At 44.2% G+C, this 21103-nt stretch overlaps 1 protein-coding gene across 4 annotated transcripts in view; it reads left to right on the top strand.

The window, feature by feature from the left end:
- znf536 (zinc finger protein 536) overlaps positions 1–20171 on the top strand; it is a 191302-nt gene extending 171131 nt beyond the window's left edge. For all 4 annotated transcript variants that reach the window (XM_036980615.1, XM_036980613.1, XM_036980616.1 and 1 more), the window contains one exon: positions 17214–20171. In XM_036980615.1, coding sequence (XP_036836510.1) covers positions 17214–17479 — 266 coding nt within the window. In that variant the 3' untranslated portion in view covers positions 17480–20171. The remainder of the gene's footprint in view (positions 1–17213) is intronic.
- Positions 20172–21103: the final 932 nt, after the last annotated feature.

Raw genomic sequence — 21103 nt, 5'->3', positions numbered from 1 at the left:
AACTGTATCAAAACATTCAAAAAGGTCAAACTTCCTTACCCACATCAAAAGTACCCGTCACTGGAGTCCGCTTTGTTCCCCTAGTTCTAGTCTGGGATGTTTTTCAAGGGGTAAGTATTTCATGTTTTTATTCCTCCTCTTTGGTGGTACAGGCTGAAACCTGATCCAGGTCTGGTTGATGGGATCCATACTTGAGTTAACCTAACGCCAGGACCCAGCGGCTGCTGAGCCTGCTGGGAAGAGGCCCAGGTCAATGCCTGACTAATTTTTAAACGGATCAGCTGCACTGCACCAGATGTGTGGGGGGGGGGGGGACGCTTGTTATGCACGGAATCTGGTCCTAATAAAACTCACATTCGCAGAGAGTAACCATTTGACATAATTATTTTCTCCTTCTGTCTCTGGTAGTGAAATGTATTATTTATTTGTAATTTAATACATCAGTTAAGAACAAATTCTTATTTACAATGACGACCTAGGAACAGTGGGTTAACTGCCTTGTTCAGGGGCAGAAGAACAGATTTTTACCTCGTCAGCTCGGGGATTCAATCTAGCAACCTTTTGGTTACTGGCCCAACAATCGAACTGCTAGGCTACCTGCTTAAAGTGTTTAAAGGAAGGACGTGTTGTATGGGTATAAATCAGACAGTCCCTAATCAAAACCAGGATATTCATGTGTGTGTGTTCACCTACTGTGAATGTGATCGTGCACGTGTCACTGATTAAAGAACACATCAGGTCTTTTTTCATTAGATGCTGCTCGTATGTCTTTTCATTGCTTGATGTTCTGTGACGCGTCATCAGTTTGCCTCATGACCCTGTTCAGAGCTTGATGAACATTTCTTCTCCCTTCATTTCGTTTTTTTCTCTCTCTCTCTCTCACATCTCTTGTCTTGCCCGTTGTCTCTCTCTCTTCCTCTCTCTCTGCATCCATTTCCTCTTTCCTTTTCACGCCATATTGTGCTGCAATGTGTGCAGCGGCGATTGATGTGCTTAAGATGATGGTGCGGCTCCGTTCAAGTGTGCCAGCAGTTGTAACTGGGCAGATGGTGACCTCCAGTTGAACCTGTCCTTGCACTCATTTGTTCAGCTGTGGTTAATTTCACGGGCCTCCATGTTGCAGGCGTCTCTGCATTATGCACTGCTCCACCTTGGCCACTAGAGGGCGATAAAGACCAGCTTTTACCACATCAGGAGGAAACTAGCTACTCTCTGCCCTTGTTTTCACATTGCACTGAAAGGACTGACTCACGACAATGGTATCATAGAATAACAATAAAATAAATACTACAATAAATGGCACCTTTTGTTTTGAGCAATTTGATCCAACATCAGCAACCCCATAACCACAGTGTAGAATAACCAAGTCTATTTAATGTTGAAAATATATTTTTTGTTTTACCAGGCAAGTCAGTTAAGAACAAATTCTTATTTTCAATGACGGCCTAGGATTAGAGAGTTGTACCTTGTCTGCTCCGGGGATTTGAACTCGCAACCTTTCGGTTACTAGACCAACGCTCTAACCACTAGGCTACGCTGCTAGTTACTTATGAGCTGTCGTTTGAATGCTACCAATCTGTAACCATAAGACAATCTGGGCCTGTCAGACTGTGCTTGGCACTATCCTCATAGACAGGGAGATCGTAACGTTGAGTTATTTCAATTTGAGAAATACCGGTACTCTTTTGGGATTCTAAGCCTAAACTTTAACGCTGTTCAATAATAAACACACACCCACACACCCACCCACCCATACACACCCATCTACACCCACATCCAGACCCACCCACATCCAGACACACACTGGTCATCTCACCACATAATGTCATCTCTTCTGCTCAATCAGTTTAGACAATCCCTGCATATTTACAGTACACTGAAATGTTGTCTATGTTGTACTGTATGTACTGTAGAGTGTAGAGTAATATCTCTCTAAACACACACACACACACACACACACACACACACACAAACAGAGAGGCACACACAGAAACACACAATCCCCTGGCCTCCTGTTTCCTGGTAAATGTGTCTCTGTGCTAGTCTCAGGCTCTGCCTTATGAATCGATGATCATGTGGTGTAAGGGAGATAGATGGCTTTTAGCTCCATCTTGTCTCCTCTAATTGTAAAATATTAGTTACATTAGACTCTGCCTTGTGATTAATGGAACTTATTTGGAGGTGGCCCTCTCCTGGCCCTCCCCTTTCCAAAGTCCCCCACTGACTTTTGAGAATTGAGTGATTTCACTTAAAGCAGACAAATAGGGCTCTCTCTCTCTCTCTCTCTCTCTCTCTCTCTCTCTCGCTCTCTCTCTCTCTCTCTGAGAGGAAGAGAGAAGAGAGAGGCCAAGCAAAGGGAAGAGAGAAGGAGGGAAGGAAAATAAGAGAAGGGAGGGTGAGGAGGAGGAGGAGGAGGAAGACAGAGAGAGATAAGGACAGGCAAAGCTTGCATGGGGGAAAGCACTGACGATAAGGTTTAAAAAGTTATGCCAGAAAAAATAAGCCAAGAAATTTAAGCTTTGCAGGAAATAAAGCTTCGCCAGATTTATACCGTGTAACACATTGCAGATCACACGCTGAAAATACAACCCGATCTCACAGAGGCAAGTGAAGTCTAGATCTTGTTCTAGACCTGGTCGTCACTGAGAAAGGTACATATATTCATCATAACGAACTATATTAATCATGTGGTGCTTTCCAATAACCCTCAGCCCAGTCCTCTTGCCTTGGAAACACAGTGACTGTTATTGATACCCGCAGACCACTTAGCCGTGCTGGGAACATGTTTGTGACAGCCAGAGACCGGGTTGCCCTTGTAATGTCTGCCATAGGAGAGAGATAGATCATGTTGCGGCGATATGAGCACCTTGTAGGAGACCAACTCCATACGGCAACTTTTCCATCCCGGCCCTCCTCTGTTCCTGAGCCCATGGGAAGTGTGATGTTTTTATTCGTCCTCTCTTCTGTTGTTTTTTTTTCTTTTTTCTTAATTGGCTCAGAGGCCTTGAGCAGCACCTGGCATGTATCGGGGCGAGTCGACATGATCTGCTCTGTTTAGGACACCGTCTCCTCTGGCTGTTCAGCTCCCACGGTTAGCCTGACACATACATCACTCTCTGTTAGCCACTGCTTCAGTCATAACGCTACTTTTTGACACAGGTTCGTTTTTATCAGCCTTTTTTTTAATCCTTCTTTCTAGAAGGTCAACAGGAAGTTCTCTTTTTCACTCCCTCTCTTATTGTTTCTGTCTTCTCCGTTTCCCGTACACAAGCACACAGAGACTGTAGCCTACACTCTTACAGACTTGGACATCCATTAGCTGTCTGCAGTGACAGGTCAGCAATAGATTGGAGCTGGAGTAGAGACGAACACTCCTGAACTGTCCATCCCCAGGCCAGCTCCTCTGCTTCCGGACACATGCATGCAGAAACACATACACACATGTACGCACCCATACACACACGCACGCACATGCGTGCGCACACACGCACACGCGTGCGCACACACACACACGCACACAAACGCACACGCACACAAACGCACACACACACACACACACACACACACACACACACACACACACACACACACACACACACTGACCTAGTCCTGCTGAGACAAGCTGACATACAGGCCATCATCACATGATGAATTTACTGCTCGGTACCCTTGAGCCCCAACAGTCCTCAGCCAATCACAAGTGGGAGAGGCCCCGGTTTGTGTCTGCTCAACAGAGAGGACACTGACACTGCAGGTGCAGGTACAGAGGCTCTGACCACTGGAGAAGTTTGACCTTACAGTATGGGGTTTATAGTCCTAGCTGAATGGCATCTACAGACTCTAAGAAAACAACTGACAAAGAAGGAGAGAGTGGGTGAGAGAGAGATAGAAAGACTCACTCTTTTGAGGAACTTATTAACAGCTTCTTCTGGTACAGCAATTAATAATCTAGTTCAGTATTTAACATGGGACTGAATCCCCAGTGACTACTTTTTAGCTTTCTTTGATGCATCAACACCCCCTTCCCTCTGCCTCTCCAGTGTATTCCTTAGTGTTATGTGTGTGTTGGTTTTTCTAGTTAACCAGAGAAATAGACCAGATCGCTATTCCCCGAACTTCAGCCCAATTTTACATCAACACACACAGACTTCTGAAACCTCGTAATACAGTGGTAAAGTCAATCCCTCCAGGGCTTTGGATATAAATACAAATATCTTTGGTAAATCAATAGACATGTACCTTGATTCAGAGTAAAAATTATAGGTCTTTAATGTTTGAATAGGGTAGACCAGGGTTCCCCAACTGCTGGCACGTGTGCCGAATTTGGCCCGCGGGTGGTTTTATTTGGCCCCCAATGTTTTCTGTGCAAAAATAAAATATTATTATTCATTTTGGGTCATTTGCATTGATGGACATAAAAGACTGTAAAAGCACCAGGAAATCAGCTCCAAGTGATTTACATTTTGGAAATCTGGTCCCAAGTATTCCCACACATAATAGAGAGACACATAATCGTATACAAATGTAAGCAAGGTTTGAAATGATGTTTTAGTCAAATATTATATCTGGTTGGGCTTTGTGTGGTCAATTTGCACTCAACAAATAATTTGTAATGATGTTCCAGCGCCATGATGGTCCACTCAAGAAGAAAACGTCCCGCGGCAAAATCTAGTTGATGATCCCTGGGGTACTAGACATTCTAATGCTTTTTCCCAGCCATTACATTTTCCTGTCTGATGTTTACGGATCCATGCGACCGATTAATGGACGCTACTGTAACGTAGAGCTGGGATGATGAACCAAAAATGATCGACCTTGACCGTACCGATCACCTATCGCAGGCATTTTGCTGATATACCTGTAGTTCATTACAATAAGTAGCCTATACTAGAGAAATGTGACGTTTGAAATTAAATATATTTCAGATACCTTAATAGAAAATGACTCAAGTAAAAGTGAAAGTCACCCAGTAAAATACTCCCGAGTGGCGCAGCGGTCTAAGGCACTGTATGTCAGTGTGTCACTACAGTCCTGGTTTGAATCCAGGCTGTATCACATCCGGCCGTGTTTGGGAGTCCCATAGGGCGGTGTACAATTGGCCCAGTGTTGTCCGGGTTTTGCTGGGGTAGGCCTTTATTGTAAATAAGAATTTGTTCTTAACTGACTTGCCTAGTTAAACAAAGGTTAAATAACAAATGTAAAAAATGTACTTAAGTACAGTGGTGGAAATGTACTCAATTGTCATACTTGAGCAAAAGTAAATGCTATACCTCACATTCCTTATATTAAGCAAACCAGACGACACACTTCCCTGATTATTATTATTTTTTGACAGCCAGGGTCACACTCCAACACTCAGACATAATTTACAAACGAAGCATTTGTGTTTAGTGAGTCCTCCAGAACAGAGGCAGTAGGGATGACCAGGGATGTTCTCTTGATAAGTGCGTGAATTGGACCATTTTCCTGTCCTGCTAAGCATTCAAAATGTAACGAGTACTTTTGGGTGTCAAGGAAAATGAGTAAAAAGTACATTATTTTCTTTAGGATTGTAGTGAAGTAAAAGTAGAAGTTGTGAAAAATATGAATAGTAAAGTAAAGTACAGATACTCCCAAAAAACGACTTAACTACTTACGTATTTTTACTTAAGGGCTTTGCATCACTGAATATGGGTGATTGTTAATGGGACAACTGTGGCGAACATTAAATATTAGATGAGGCCAGTGGGAAAGTAGGCCCCTCAATGGCAGGTAATTCAAGAAGACAAGTAAGCGGCCAGTACGTTGTAATAATCTTGAAAGTTGTAATAAAGTTGTAATAATCTTGAAAGCTTATTGCAACAAACTGTCCGCCTACTTTTCTTATTTTCTTGTTATAAACTTTTCATTATATTTACTGTTATCGCATCAATTCAAGCAATTTATTGCAATAAGTATGTTTGTCCATATCGCCCAGCTCGAAAGTACACTTAGTACCTTTTTTTCTACCTAGAACCTAAAAGGGTTCTTCGGCTGTCCCCATAGGAGAACCCTTTGGATAACCCTTTCTGATTCCAGGTGGAACCTTTTGGGGTTCCATGTAGAACCCTTTCCAGAGAGGTTTCTACCTGGAACCAAAAACAGTTATCCTGTGGGGACAGTCAAAGAACCCTTTTGGAACCCTTTTTTCTAAGTGTACTGTAACGCTGAGAAATGATGCGTAGGATGCCCCAGCCAGGGTTACAGGTCAGGATAAGGGGGTATAGGTGTATAGGTTGGACATAGAGTGTGAGGTGGTACTCGGGTGTTTGGGAGTGCTTGTTTGCTGACTAAACTCTGAGCCTTTACAACACGCAGGTTATTATTGGCCGACAGATGGTGCATCACATTTTACTGCTCATACCTTCTGTGGCTCTCTCTCTCCCCAGACGCAACTCCACCCCCCCCCCCCCCCCCCCCCCCCCCCCCCCCATAGCGCTACTCTTTAATACACAACACTCTCTCTCCAACACAAACACACACACACGCTCACCTCTCTCGGTATGTGTCTCTTATAGGGACTCGACCACCGTCCTTTTATCTCTGTTTGTCACTCACATTCTGTACATATCCACGGCAGCACACAAACATACACATCATTCTGTCATCACACATCTTTACATATAGGGATACTGTATGTTTCCTTACACTGTACATTAACAGTTCAGGTCTTTTTTCTTTACATCCCAAAGAAATGTGTCGCTTTCCTCCTTAAAGAGATATTTTGGGATTTTGGCAACGAGGCCCTTTATCTACTTCCCCAGAGTCAGATGAACTCGTGGATACCATTTTTTATGTATATGCGGTTTTGAAGGAAGTTGCTAACTAGCGCTAGCGCAATTTCTAACTAGAGTTAGCTCAATGACTGGAAGTCTATGGGCATATGGCTCACGAAACGAGCTCTAATACTACTTCCGGCGCCGACAGAGATGGCCGCCTCGCTTCGCGTTCCTAGGAAACTATGCAGTTTTTTGTTTTTTTACGTGTTATTTCTTACATTAGTACCCCAGCTCATCTTAGGTTTCATTACATACAGTCGAGAAGAACTACTGAATATAAGATCAGCATCAACTCACCATCAGTACTACCAAGAATATGTTTTTCGCGACGCGGATCCTGTGTTCTGCCTTACAAACAGGACAACTGAGTGGATTCCATGCAGCGACCCAAAAAAAAAACAACTCCGAAAAAGAGGGAAACGAGGCGGTCTTCTGGTCAGACTCCGGAGACGGGCACATCGTGCACCACTCCCTAGCATTCTTCTTGCCAATGTCCAGTCTCTTGACAACAAGGTTGATGAAATCCGAGCAAGGGTAGCATTCCAGAGGGACATCAGAGACTGTAACGTTCTTTGCTTCACGGAAACGTGGCTCACTGGAGAGACTCTATCCGAAGCGGTGCAGCCAACGGGTTTCTCCACACATCGCGCAGACAGAAACAAACAACTTTCTGGTAAGAAGAGGGGCGGGGGCGTATGCCTTATGACTAACGTGACATGGTGTGATGAAAGAAACATACAGGAACTCAAATCCTTCTGTTCACCTGATTTAGAATTCCTCACAATCAAATGTAGACCGCATTATCTACCAAGAGAATTCTCTTCGATTATAATCACAGCCGTATACATCCCCCCCAAGCAGACACATCGATGGCTCTGAACAAACTTTATTTAACTCTTTGCAAACTGGAAACCATTCATCCGGAGGCTGCATTCATTGTAGCTGGGGATTTTAACAAGGCTAATCTGAAAACAAGACTCCCTAAATTTTATCAGCATATCGATTGCGCAACCAGGGGTGGAAAGACCTTGGATCATTGTTACTCTAACTTCCGCGACGCATATAAGGCCCTGCCCCGCCCCCCTTTCGGAAAAGCTGACCACGACTCCATTTTGTTGATCCCTGCCTACAGACAGAAACTAAAACAAGAGGCTCCCACGCTGAGGTCTGTCCAACGCTGGTCCGACCAAGCTGACTCCACACTCCAAGACTGCTTCCACCACGTGGACTGGGACATGTTTCGTATTGCGTCAGACAACAACATTGACGAATACGCTGATTCGGTGTGTGAGTTCATTAGAACGTGCGTTGAAGATGTCGTTCCCATAGCAACGATTAAAACATTCCCTAACCAGAAACCGTGGATTGATGGCAGCATTCGCGTGAAACTGAAAGCGCGAACCACTGCTTTTAATCAGGGGAAGGTGTCTGGTAACATGACCGAATACAAACAGTGCAGCTATTCCCTCCGCAAGGCTATCAAACAAGCTAAGCGTCAGTACAGAGACAAAGTAGAATCTCAATTCAACGGCTCAGACACAAGAGGCATGTGGCAGGGTCTACAGTCAATCACGGACTACAGGAAGAAATCCAGCCCAGTCACGGACCAGGATGTCCTGCTCCCAGGCAGACTAAACAACTTTTTTGCCCGCTTTGAGGACAATACAGTGCCACTGACACGGCCGGCAACGAAAACATGCGGTCTCTCCTTCACTGCAGCCGAGGTGAGTAAGACATTTAAACGTGTTAACCCTCGCAAGGCTGCAGGCCCAGACGGCATCTCCAGCCGCGCCCTCAGAGCATGCGCAGACCAGCTGGCCGGTGTGTTTACGGACATATTCAATCAATCCCTATACCAGTCTGCTGTTCCCACATGCTTCAAGAGGGCCACCATTGTTCCTGTTCCCAAGAAAGCTAAGGTAACTGAGCTAAACGACTACCGCCCCGTAGCACTCACTTCCGTCATCATGAAGTGCTTTGAGAGACTAGTCAAGGACCATATCACCTCCACCCTACCTGACACCCTAGACCCACTCCAATTTGCTTACCGCCCAAATAGGTCCACAGACGATGCAATCTCAACCACACTGCACACCGCCCTAACCCATCTGGACAAGAGGAATACCTATGTGAGAATGCTGTTCATTGACTACAGCTCGGCATTCAACACCATAGTACCCTCCAAGCTCGTCATCAAGCTCGAGACCCTGGGTCTCGACCCCGCCCTGTGCAACTGGGTACTGGACCTCCTGACGGGCCGCCCCCAGGTGGTGAGGGTAGGCAACAACATCTCCTCCCCGCTGATCCTCAACACTGGGGCCCCACAAGGGTGCGTTCTGAGCCCTCTCCTGTACTCCCTGTTCACCCACGACTGCGTGGCCACGCACGCCTCCAACTCAATCATCAAGTTTGCGGACGACACAACAGTGGTAGGCTTGATTACCAACAACGACGAGACGGCCTACAGGGAGGAGGTGAGGGCCCTCGGAGTGTGGTGTCAGGAAAATAACCTCACACTCAACGTCAACAAAACTAAGGAGATGATTGTGGACTTCAGGAAACAGCAGAGGGAACACCCCCCTATCCACATCGATGGAACAGTAGTGGAGAGGGTAGCAAGTTTTAAGTTCCCGGCATACACATCACAGACAAACTGAATTGGTCCACTCACACAGACAGCATTGTGAAGAAGGCGCAGCAGCGCCTCTTCAACCTCAGGAGGCTGAAGAAATTTGGCTTGTCACCAAAAGCACTCACAAACTTCTACAGATGCACAATCGAGAGCATCCTGGCGGGCTGTATCACCGCCTGGTAGGGCAACTGCTCCGCCCTCAACCGTAAGGCTCTCCAGAGGGTGGTGAGGTCTGCACAACGCATCACCGGGGGCAAACTACCTGCCCTCCAGGACATCTACACCACCCGATGTCACAGGAAGGCCATAAAGATCATCAAGGACATCAACCACCCGAGCCACTGCCTGTTCACCCCGCTATCATCCAGAAGGCGAGGTCAGTACAGGTGCATCAAAGCTGGGACCGAGAGACTGAAAAACAGCTTCTATTTCAAGGCCATCAGACTGTTAAACAGCCACCACTAACATTGAGTGGCTGCTGCCAACACACTGACACTGACTCAACTCCAGCCACTTTAATAATGGGAATTGATGGGAAATGATGTAAATATATCACTAGCCACTTTAAACAATGCTACCTTATATAATGTTACTTACCCTACATTATTCATCTCATATGCATACGTATATACTGTACTCTATATCATCGACTGTATCCTTATGTAATACATGTATCACTAGCCACTTTAAACTATGCCACTTTGTTTACATACTCATCTCATTTGTACATACTGTACTCGATACCATCTACTGTATCTTGCCTATGCTGCTCTGTACCATCACTCATTCATATATCCTTATGTACATATTCTTTATCCCCTTACACTGTGTACAAGACAGTAGTTTTGGAATTGTTAGTTAGATTACTTGTTGGTTATTACTGCATTGTCGGAACTAGAAGCACAAGCATTTCGCTACACTCGCATTAACATCTGCTAACCATGTGTATGTGACAAATAAAATTTGATTTGATTTGATTTGATTTTCATACTGGACACAGAGACATAAAAACTTGTATCCACAAGTTCATCTGACTCTGGGGAAGTATGAACTTGTATGAACACTGCAAAAATCCCGAAGTATCCCTTTGATAATGGTGTAAATTGTCATTTATTCGGAACACATTGTGGTCATCTTTATATATAGAAATTCCAACACTGCAATACAAAAGGCTGTTTTAAAGTTGTCCACAAGGTTTCCCCAATACATGTTAAAATGGTTGGCTTGGTTATCTTTCCTTGTGCCCTTCTTTATTCCTACACTTAGGGGGAGAGTGGCGTAAGTCGTGCCAAAATGATCAGATGAGCCACACACAATTGGATCATGTGACCAAATATTTAGGAAGAGGTTGTCATTTCATGGAGTTTGTGAAGGAAGAACCCATGTGGCCTTCTATACAGCAATGTAAAAGACTAGTTTAAAGTTGGCGACCATGTTTCTCTAATATAAGTGAAAAAGGTTTGGTTTGGTAAACTTTACTTGTGCCATTCTTTATTTCTAAATTTAGGCTCAATCCCAATACCTCCCCTTAGCCCTCCCCCTCGTTTTCAAGTGTCCCTCAAAAACAAAGCAACTGATGGTAGGGAGAGCTAGTGAATAACCTTAAGGAATGGGACGTCACTCGCACACAGCAAAAGCCGCCAAAGGTTAGCCTACCATGCAATTCATTGACTACGAGCCTCGTGTTTTTCCACAATGCCTGTAATGGCGGCAGGAATAGCTTTTTTCATAATGTGGCCATATTCTGGCTGCTGTGGCTATGGTTCAACGTGGAGTAGTATTAAAACAGAAACATTCATTACATAATAGCAATTTGACATGTAACAGTCGCATTGCCTTCACTCAGTCATGATTAACCAGTGGAAGCAATTAAAACCACTGTTCTGCACTAATATCTAGACCAAAAGTGTAAGGGTCCATACACAGATTGGCTACATAGCCACACATCCATAGGCATACAGATATTTGTATCCTCCACTGCACAATAAGTAAGAAAATAGTTAGTACATTACTTCGGCTGCATTGAATGACAAAATATCTTCAATCTCTAACGTTGACATTACTAGCAACAATAAAGAACACTGACAAGTGATTGACTTCGATTTTCTTTTTTATGAACAGCAAGGCAAGCTTACAAAATTGCTCATTCAATTTGCAGTAAATGCATCCACTTACAGCCACTGGGTTTCACAAGAAGAAAGCCTGGTTTGCTGGTTTGCTGAGGAGTTCCTAAAACATAAAAAAATGACACATTGGTTTCCTTACCCTGTAAGCAGTCTATGGACAAGGTATGACAGCAATCCGTGCATTCCTTTTGTTTCCCTGGGGCATTTTTAGCACACATGCTAAAACGTTTTGGCATTTGTGGCACAAGTCCCATTCAAGTCATGGTACTGATATTAGCATTTTTCCCGTGTCATGTTCAAATCAACTATAAGGGACTTTGTTGAGCTTCACAATCAGTTGGAGATACTTTTGGAGGATTTGGACATGATGCGTGGAAAATGCTAATATCGGTACCAGGAATTGGATGGGATTTGTGCCACAAATGCTAAACGAAAGCATGGATTGCTGTCATGCCTTGACCATGGCGCTTAGAGGGTAAGGAAACCAATATGCAATTTTGTTATTTGTGTGAACTATCCCTTTAAACAACACAAATTACAATTCATACAAACGTCAAGTGCTCATATAGCAATCTACATGTATAGCTAGCTGGATAATGTTAGCTAGTCAGATAGCTTGTTAAATAGCAATTTTCGTAAGTTAATGTTGTGACAAAGAAATATGCATAATCATATGTCTCTACATTAACTAACATATTCCTCTTAACTGTAATTGTTTTTCGCATGATTTGTTATGATGTTAAAATTACTTATATTTGCTTCAATTCTAGTATTTTTGTCAGACAATATTCTTAAAGCAACTCTCCAGGGTTGGGTACCAGAGCTTCATGGGAATTTTGAGAAACACTTGATAGAAAGTCCGCATTTCCTATTCGCTTTGTTTGTAGAGCCAACTACAGGGCTGAAAAGGCACTACGCCTCGCTCAAAGTTTAATTGGGATGCCACTATGACTCAATGGGGCTCACGGGATTGCGCAAAATGAAGTGGGAGGGCTAAGGGGAAGGCTGCAAGCACTCCCATTTACAAAATGAATCATGTGACCAAATAATCAGGAAGAAGTCATCCTTTCATGGAGTCTGAAGGAAGAAACCACATGGGAAAATTGGTAAGCAAGTTACAGTAGGTCCATAAGATTTTCACAAAGTAAAATGAATGCATTGTGTTATAGGTTTCGTGATGCTTGTATCTAAACCAAATTAGATATTTTTAGGAGTGTTTGATACATCAGTTCGGGTATCTGTAAGCTACAATATGAGGTCCTAAACCAAGCATGAAAGTGTATCATTGTAGCTGTGTGCGCTAATACAGTCAAATAGTTGCTTTGGGGTAAATTGTTTCATTTGGCAAAGGGCAAGTTGAGCCAATGGCTCAACATACCCCATACAAATGATGATCACATTTGGTGAGTTTGAGGCATAATATGCATAATATTTTGGCCATTTACTATGCAAATAAAGTCACGCTACTGCATTTGAATTGTTACAGAGCAAACATCTTCATGCCCTGTGTATACACATGTAAAATACGCAGGGATCTAGCCCGCCTTAAGGTTCTTGAGAGACCAGCCAAGGAAGTGAGAGAAGGGAAGAAGTCCGTTCGAGCAGCAGCAAGGGATGGAAAGAAATCACCCTTATGACACTGAAGAGGTACGCTGACAAAGGGGAAAACAAAACGTGCACCTGCGCGATAGAGAAGCTACAACAGAGTAGCAGAGGCACCAATGTCTGACAGCATGGAGTCTGAGCTTGCTAAATATATCAGAAATCTTATGGGCCAGTTTCATGGTCTTAGTAGCCTCAAATACATCTTACCCCAAGGCTTACCCTGTCCCTATGTTCAATTTACCCCATACCCGGGGTAAGTTGTGCCAAGAGAACACTTTTATTTGGACAAGCTACGTTTTCAAAGCAGTTGTGATTATTTCCACCGATACACAACATCCTAACGTGTATGTAGATATCTTTGTTGGAAAGCATACCATATTTCCCTTGACGTGGTGATGCTGAATGTACATAATAACTCAACGTGCCCCGCTCTCCCCTATCACACCATAACTGGTCAATCAGAGTGTAGTGCAGTCTGTAAGAGAGTGCATGTTAGAGTACCTGTAATGTGTATCATGCTTCTAAACCCTTAATAACACACTGGGCGGAAATGAGACAGACTACCCCCCCCCCCCTTTTCCCTTCATTCTCAGGGTAGAATGACTGTTTGTGAGCATCTGAAAGTCATTAGAGGTTCTGCAGTCTGTCAGGTGCCAACATACACACACGCACGCACACACAAACACATGCACACACACATCAACACACACACAGGAATGTTCACACACACAATTGTGCACACACACACCTCATACTTACATGGAGACACACACACACACACACCCTCACAGACACACGCACACAGAGATACACGCTGAAAGTGCTGAAGCCCAGCAGCTTCTTTCTGCTGTGCAGGGCCTGGGGATTCGTCATGTGCTGATGAGCTGCTATAACAATATATGAGCAAATCACAAGCAGTCTGCAAATGAAAAATGCCCCCCCCCCCCCTCTCTTCCCTCCCTCCCTCACTCCCTCCCTCGCACACACACGCACACACACTTGCTCTGTTCGTCAGGCTTTGGGGAGAGGGGCTTCCTGCCTACAGACGTAGGTGAGGAGTGCTCTCTCACAGATGGTAGCACTGGCATCAGATGGAGTTTATATAAGAGCGGTTTTGAGTACGTGCCAAGGCACTGTCGTTGGAGACTGTATGTGTGTGTGTGTTGGCTTCGTGTACATGTGAACGTTTTAGTGTACGGTCATGGGCGTGTTTGCAAACAGATTTGTGTGTTTGAATGTATGTGTGTGAGAATGCTTTGGTCAATGTGCGTGTACAGGTTTGTCTATGCGTTGCTCCCGTGTGGATCATAGTGGGAGCCACCAGAGGGAGGCAGTCGTAGGGCTGTTACACTTCGACGTTCACTAGAGAGAGAGAGAGAGAGAGAGAGAGAGAGATGTTTGAGTGGAGAGAGGGAAATCGGGGCTATGGCAATAGAGGAGAGAGATGGGATCACAGACAGCATCCAACACATCTCTGTTAGCTAGGGAGGGGTCAAAAGGAGCGAGCTACAGTACCCATCTGCTGCCACACAGCAGTAGAGAGGCTGGCAAGGGAGGGGTGAGGAGGTGGATGTAAAGGAGGAGGAGGTGAGAGTGAAGGGGAATGAGGGCGGTCTCCTCCTGCCTTTCTCTTCTCCAAGGCGTGGAGGAGGGAGGGCTGAGGGGTAAGTAGGGGGCGCGGGCAGAGTGAGTAGATACAGTGGGCTGTTTGAGGAAGTCATGTGGTAGTACCCCAGCCCTCCCTCCCCCTCTGTTCCCTCTGATCTCTATGCTCAAGGCCTTTGGGTGTTAATTAGGAGACCTAGATAATGCCACACTAATGAAAACAAGACCAGTGTTTTCTCTCTTTTCTGATAAAGCTTTGGGTTGGGTTTTGTACAGTCTCTGGACACATACGAGAGAGAGACAGAGAGAGAGAGAGAGAGAGAGAGAGAGAGAGAGAGAGGGATAGAAAGAGAGCGAGAAAGAGATGGAAAGATGGAAAGACAGAGGGAGTGAAATGTGAGAAAGAAAAGGAGAGAGAAAGCGAGAGAAGGAATGAGGGGGAGAGGTTTCTGAGGTAAAACTATTTTTCCTGTTTCTTGTCACTCGGCACCTCCACACACAATGGCCCAGCGCAGTGTGTCATGAAGGGGAAAAGGAAAATCTCTCCTGTACCTGCTGACCCATTGTGTGGGCGACTACACACACACACACACACACACACACACACACGCGCGCACACACACACGCACACACACACACACACACACACACACACACACACACACACACACACACACACACACACACACACACACACACACACACACACACACACACACACAGCTCAATTCCGGTTTGAAGATTCCAACATGTTTGTGTGCAGATGTATGATCTGTAGGGGGATTAAAGTGAGTGATGTGAGTAGGTGTGGTTCCTGCCTTCCAGAGAATCAGAAGAAGTGTTGGTATCTGAGGGAGGTGGTGGGTGAATTGGGGGGGCACCATCTTGGTCATAATCCATGCGGGCGGTGCTGGTGTGTCTTTGTGCGCTGGCCATTTGTTTGGGTTGTCGCAGTGTGTGCCGGAGTAGGTGGATTAGATGGAAACTTAAGAAGCATGGCTGTCTCCATGCAGCTGGGTCCAGGCATCTGTCATTCCTCAGTCCAACACCGCACACCCTATAAATCCCAGAACACACAGGCCAGACTGACGCACTTCATTTCAACAACACCATGCAGAGATGCTGCAGGGAAGGGGGGGGGGGGGGGCTATATGTGTGTGTTTTCTTCTTTTGAAAGGAAGAAACTATTTAGTTTACAATTCAACCCAGGATAAGCACCATATTCCTACAGTGTTATGCATGAGTGGAATCGCTCTGGTAATCTCAGACCCAGCTTGCCTTTGTCTTCATATAGGACAGTCAGTGTCATTATGTTTGTTCAAATTCTAGATTGTATTTTTTTTTAAACCCTGGATAGACCTCGCTGCAAAGTTAGAACTGATCTGTGTTTATTTTAAAAGTGCAGAAAAAAAATGGAGAAATAGAAAAGGGAAGAAGAATAGAGTTGACTTGTTTGGGGCAACACTCGGTCCCCCTAAGTGTAAAATGGGATGAGATATTCTGCCTCTCGGACTTAACGTAATGTAAGAGAGTGTGAAATTAAACTGCACAGGAATAAAAAGTGTCCTTCATTGTGTGTCGCCGGCTCGCTTATCGAAACATTCCGACAGCTGGAACATCTAAAGCTCCAAAAACTTGTAGCAATCTCCTTTGTGTGAGGTCCTGAGCCGACATTGTGATATTTGAAAGCCGCTGAGACTCCAAAGCCAGCGTAAGAATGGCAAACACAACGTGCCTCTAAATCCTGCCTCTTCGCGACAACACAATGTGTCAGTGAGTGTGTGTTTGTGTGTGTGTGTGCGCGTTTTGTGTACCTTTCACTACTATCCTTCTTTCACTTCTCTACATTCCCCGCACCTACGCAGCGTCTAATAAACTCTGTTCATTTGATTTACCCCGTCTTAAATTGAATTGGAGAAGAAGAAGAAAAAAAGAATGATAGAAAATGTACCGTTATTAATAATAACCCGAAAGCAGTGTACAACAGAAAAGTGTCTGGGTTTGCGCTGCTCTCGGGTGGATGAGCGAGATAAGTGAAGTCGGTTATGATGGGCACGTTTTCCGATGTCGCTCAAACAAGCCGCGCAGGCTATTAAGGGGCCATTGTGTTTGCTGCAGTGAGGATCGGATCTAATTCGAGAGAGCGCGTGCAACTGTTGGGAGTGGTGAAGGATACAGCTGGTGCGGTACACACCGCTAAAACGCCGCAATGTTCAGAGGGAGCCACTGCTGCTCTTCTGAAAAGAGGCCTATCCAAAGAGAGGGCACTGAAAGAGTTTTAAAGACAGCGTCTCAGGAGAGCACTACAGCTAAAGCACTGTGTAGTAGGCAGACGGTACGGTCGGATTCAGTGCCTCGGTGACAGAGCTCGTTTTACATTCTGGTAAAGTAATACCGCATAATGATGGGGTGACTGACTGTTGTCTCTCTCTTGTTGTCCTCGCACAGGTCACGGAGGTCAGGGGGGTCAGAAGCCGTTCCAGTGCAGGTACTGCTCCTACGGTGCCTCTCAGAAGGGCAACCTGAAGACCCATGTCCTGTGTGTCCACCGCATGCCCTTTGACAACAGCCAGTACCCTGACCGCCGCTTCAAACGCTCCCGCATCGACTCGGACACCTCAGGGAACTCTGAGGATGGGACCACCAGCTATCCCACGGGAATTCATGGGGGTACGGCCGACCCCCCTCTCTCTGGGGACCCCCTGCGTCCATGACCGATGTCACCTGGCGTGGAGGTGCCAGCCTTCAACTCTACAACTACTGTACTCACTAGAGCCACATAACAGGGACTACTTACTTCGCCTACTCCCAGAGCACAGCCAGATAAAGGGGGCCATCAGTGACTGTACTGTTTTACCCAGAGCTCACAGGACATCCTCAGTGTGTACTAGGTCAGTAACAATGACATAACATGCATATAAACAACACATACCATGGGTTGAGTATTCCTTAAGATGGGTCCTGAAGAAATGCATCTATTCATTCATTTAAAACTAGGTATAGATATGTTAAATTTAGTTATGCGACAAATAGTGGAGACGACTATATAAAAAAAATAATAATAAAGGAAATATAGAAAATCTTTAAAATGACTTTTATCCCCCCAAAATTATGCTTTTATCCGAAAAATTATCCCATAAACGATTTAGCGACAATTGGGGAAGATGGAATAGGATTGTTGAACACACCCCTCAGAACATGACACCGGCGGCTGCCTTTTGCAGAGGGCGAATGATGAGCAGCCAGTGGAGACTGGGGCAGGCAGCGGCAGTGGTGGGGGGGCCTTGGTGCCAGCCTGACTGGAGCTGTCATCGCAGAGGAAATCAATTCAATCCCCCCTCTCCCCTTTTTTCATCTTTCTCGACCCAGCAGTCCAGCCCCATCCACTCCCAGCCCTCTGCCCCTACTGCACTACAGGAGTAACCTAACCCTGGCCGACATGTGAGGGGTCAAACTCAGTTCCATCAGCTGGCCAGAGTCACCCTCCTCCCCCTCCCCTTTCTCTGCCTCTTTAAAACGACTCAAATCCAACATGGCCTCTGGAAGAAGAAAAAAAAATCAATGATGTATTTAAAGGAGCCATTAGAGGCACAGAGATGTTTTCTGTGCAATATTGTCATTTATTTGGATATCACCTTACCAGAGACTGAGAGGTGGAGTTAATTGAATGTGTTTTATTTCATTTAACTTTTATGTTAGGAGGTGGATGGTTGTTCTTTGGAATTGAAAGTATAGCTAGTGAAGATGTACATAGTGGAATTGGGACCTTTACAACTTGATGTGCTGTAACTTTAGTCAGAGGTTGAATGTTTTGTTATATATGAAGACCGTGAACGTCACAGGACTTGTTTCCTCAGACACGATGCAGGACTATCTTCCTATAGGCTCCTCTAAAGCAGCTTCAGAATGAGCAATAATACATAGAGATAATCACCCTGCTCCCTGTCTCTAATTTAAACGTATTAGTTACAAAATAGACAAAGGGACATTTTCTACAAATGTCTTTTACAATTTATTTCTAGGTTTCGGACGAAGCATTTTGTGAGTAGTGGGGGGTAAAACAGAAGATGATGCTTTTTATTGTGTTGGTATGGAGGCATGGGGGGGGATTAAAAAAAAAATAATTCTGATAAAGAGAAATGATCCGGACTTAAAGAAAGTCAATATCTTCCCTCACAGCCAAGGAGAGCTGAACACTTAAACCCCAGGGCCTTAACACCACAGCTATGCCTAAAGGAGTTTACAGTCCGCTCAAATACACTGCTCCTATCAGTTGAGAGAGAGAAATAAGAAAAGAAAGAAAGAAAGAAAGAAAGAAAGAAAGAAAGAAAGAAAGAAAGAAAGAAAGAAAGAAAGAAAGAAAGAAAGAAAGAAAGAAAGAAAGAAAGAAAGAAAGAGTATGGATATGTACAGAATGCAGTTGTGGTTTAAATGGGGTCATTTGAATTAGGACTTTTCTGCCATTCAGTGATCTACTTACAGTGTTCATTTGCTTACCTAGCCTAGTTCGCACTGCCTTACTTCAGATCGAGTCGATCAATTTAATACAACTGTTTGTATGATATCTCCCATGAAGCCACAACATTGAGATACAACTGAAACGACTGTGGTAAGCTTTAGGTTTAAATGCACTACTGCGTTCTTGGTGACTGTGCCAGTCGCTTGCTTTTTCGTGTGTGTATGTACGTACGTGTGTGTGGGTGTGCCTACCTAACTATATAAGAGAAAATAATAACTACAAAAAAAACTACAAAAAATAAACTCTGAAGAAAAATAATTCACATTCCATTTCTAGCACTTTTCAGGTTTTCCAGTATATCTGTATGTTTCAAACTATGCGAAAAGGCAATGATGCTTTTCATGACACTGGAAACATCGTTGTTTGCCAATTCTCTGTGACGTGTTCGTCCATCCCTTACTGTGCTACTGTTTCCCTGCCTGCATTCCAAAATAACCCACGTTTTCCCTGAAAATATTTTGTTTGTCATGATTCAATTAAGAAACAGACGCAAAATGTACAATTACAACTTGATCATCCCTGCGCTAACAAAGAAGATAAATAATTTCTATGTACTTCTCTGTGTACTCTGTGTTCATGGCCCTGATACTGTCCACATTCCTTGATGAAGTAAATGTCAATATTGGAGGTAAAGTAAGTAGAGGATTTTGTTGCTACTACTATATACTTACAACCAGTAGACAACTTTGTATTTAAATATAACTATTGGGCATTATTTATTATTCTACATCAGTTTTACAGAAGAGGAAAACAATTCTGATAACGGTAAATCTACGTTTTTTTTTTTTTTTTTCATGGACTCTTTCTGCTGTCAGGAAGTTGTGAAGTCTCTGAGGCAGTTCGTTTTATCCAGTGTTTTACGCAATAAAAACCTCTACCTCTGGAAATGCTGCCTTTGTCTGGTCCAACATGCAACATAATGTTACTCTTGTGTTAGGCCTTCCCTTGGTAATCCTAATCTTAACAGTTCCCAACTGAGCAGGCAACTCCTTCCCTGCCAATAACACCTGAGGTAATCTAGTTGTGCCTACTCGCCTACCTGTAGGTGTGAGTGCTATACCGATGATTACTGTTATTACCACACACGCAGGATTTGTTACTGTCAGCCTATAGACACTAGCATATCCCAGGGAAACCCACATTGGCAGCCACAGAACACGCTGATAGAGCTCATCCAAGGTGCCCTAATATTTTAAGACAGTCAAATTGAAAAGAAGCTGGTGATGTGTGGCGCCAAATGAGACTGAATGAGATAGAATGGCTTTCATAAAGCGTAATGAGCACCACCTGTTACGTCTCACCAGCAAAGCCATCACTATTATGCCTATAAAGAAAATGTAGGACTGATACTTCGTATTTTGAGTGTCAGTCTGCAGAGAGAGACTGAGAAAATGAGGAGAAACTGGAGAGATACGTGAGGGGTAGAAAACCCAGTGAATTTGAAATGTTGTCCCCAGCGTGAGCACTTCCTTTTTTACTGTTAATGGAGAAATACAGTGCGTGGCATGTTTAATAGGTTTCGTTTTTATTATACAGCGCCGAATAATTAACTTGGAAGCAGAGTGTCACATAGATTTATCTTTTAATTAAAATAGCGTGGTTCACGCATATTTGAGTGGTAGTCCAAATAAACGCAATATCCAAATTTATGTTTTGTTTATCTTCCTGTTAATTATCAGGAGATCGTTCGCTGTATAACCCTTCATCTTTTTTTTTTTCTTTAACAAAGTTAGGAGGTCTGTATCGCAAGCAATAAACCCTCACAGTCAGATTTTATTAATTTACGGGTAATTACGAGAACAGGGACGAATAAGGTGCT

Source organism: Oncorhynchus mykiss, chromosome 6, assembly GCF_013265735.2.
Source record: "Oncorhynchus mykiss isolate Arlee chromosome 6, USDA_OmykA_1.1, whole genome shotgun sequence".
Classification (NCBI taxonomy): Eukaryota; Metazoa; Chordata; class Actinopteri; order Salmoniformes; family Salmonidae; genus Oncorhynchus; species Oncorhynchus mykiss.
Note: the sequence above shows the minus strand (reverse complement) of the source record. Positions and strands in the feature narration are given on the sequence as shown.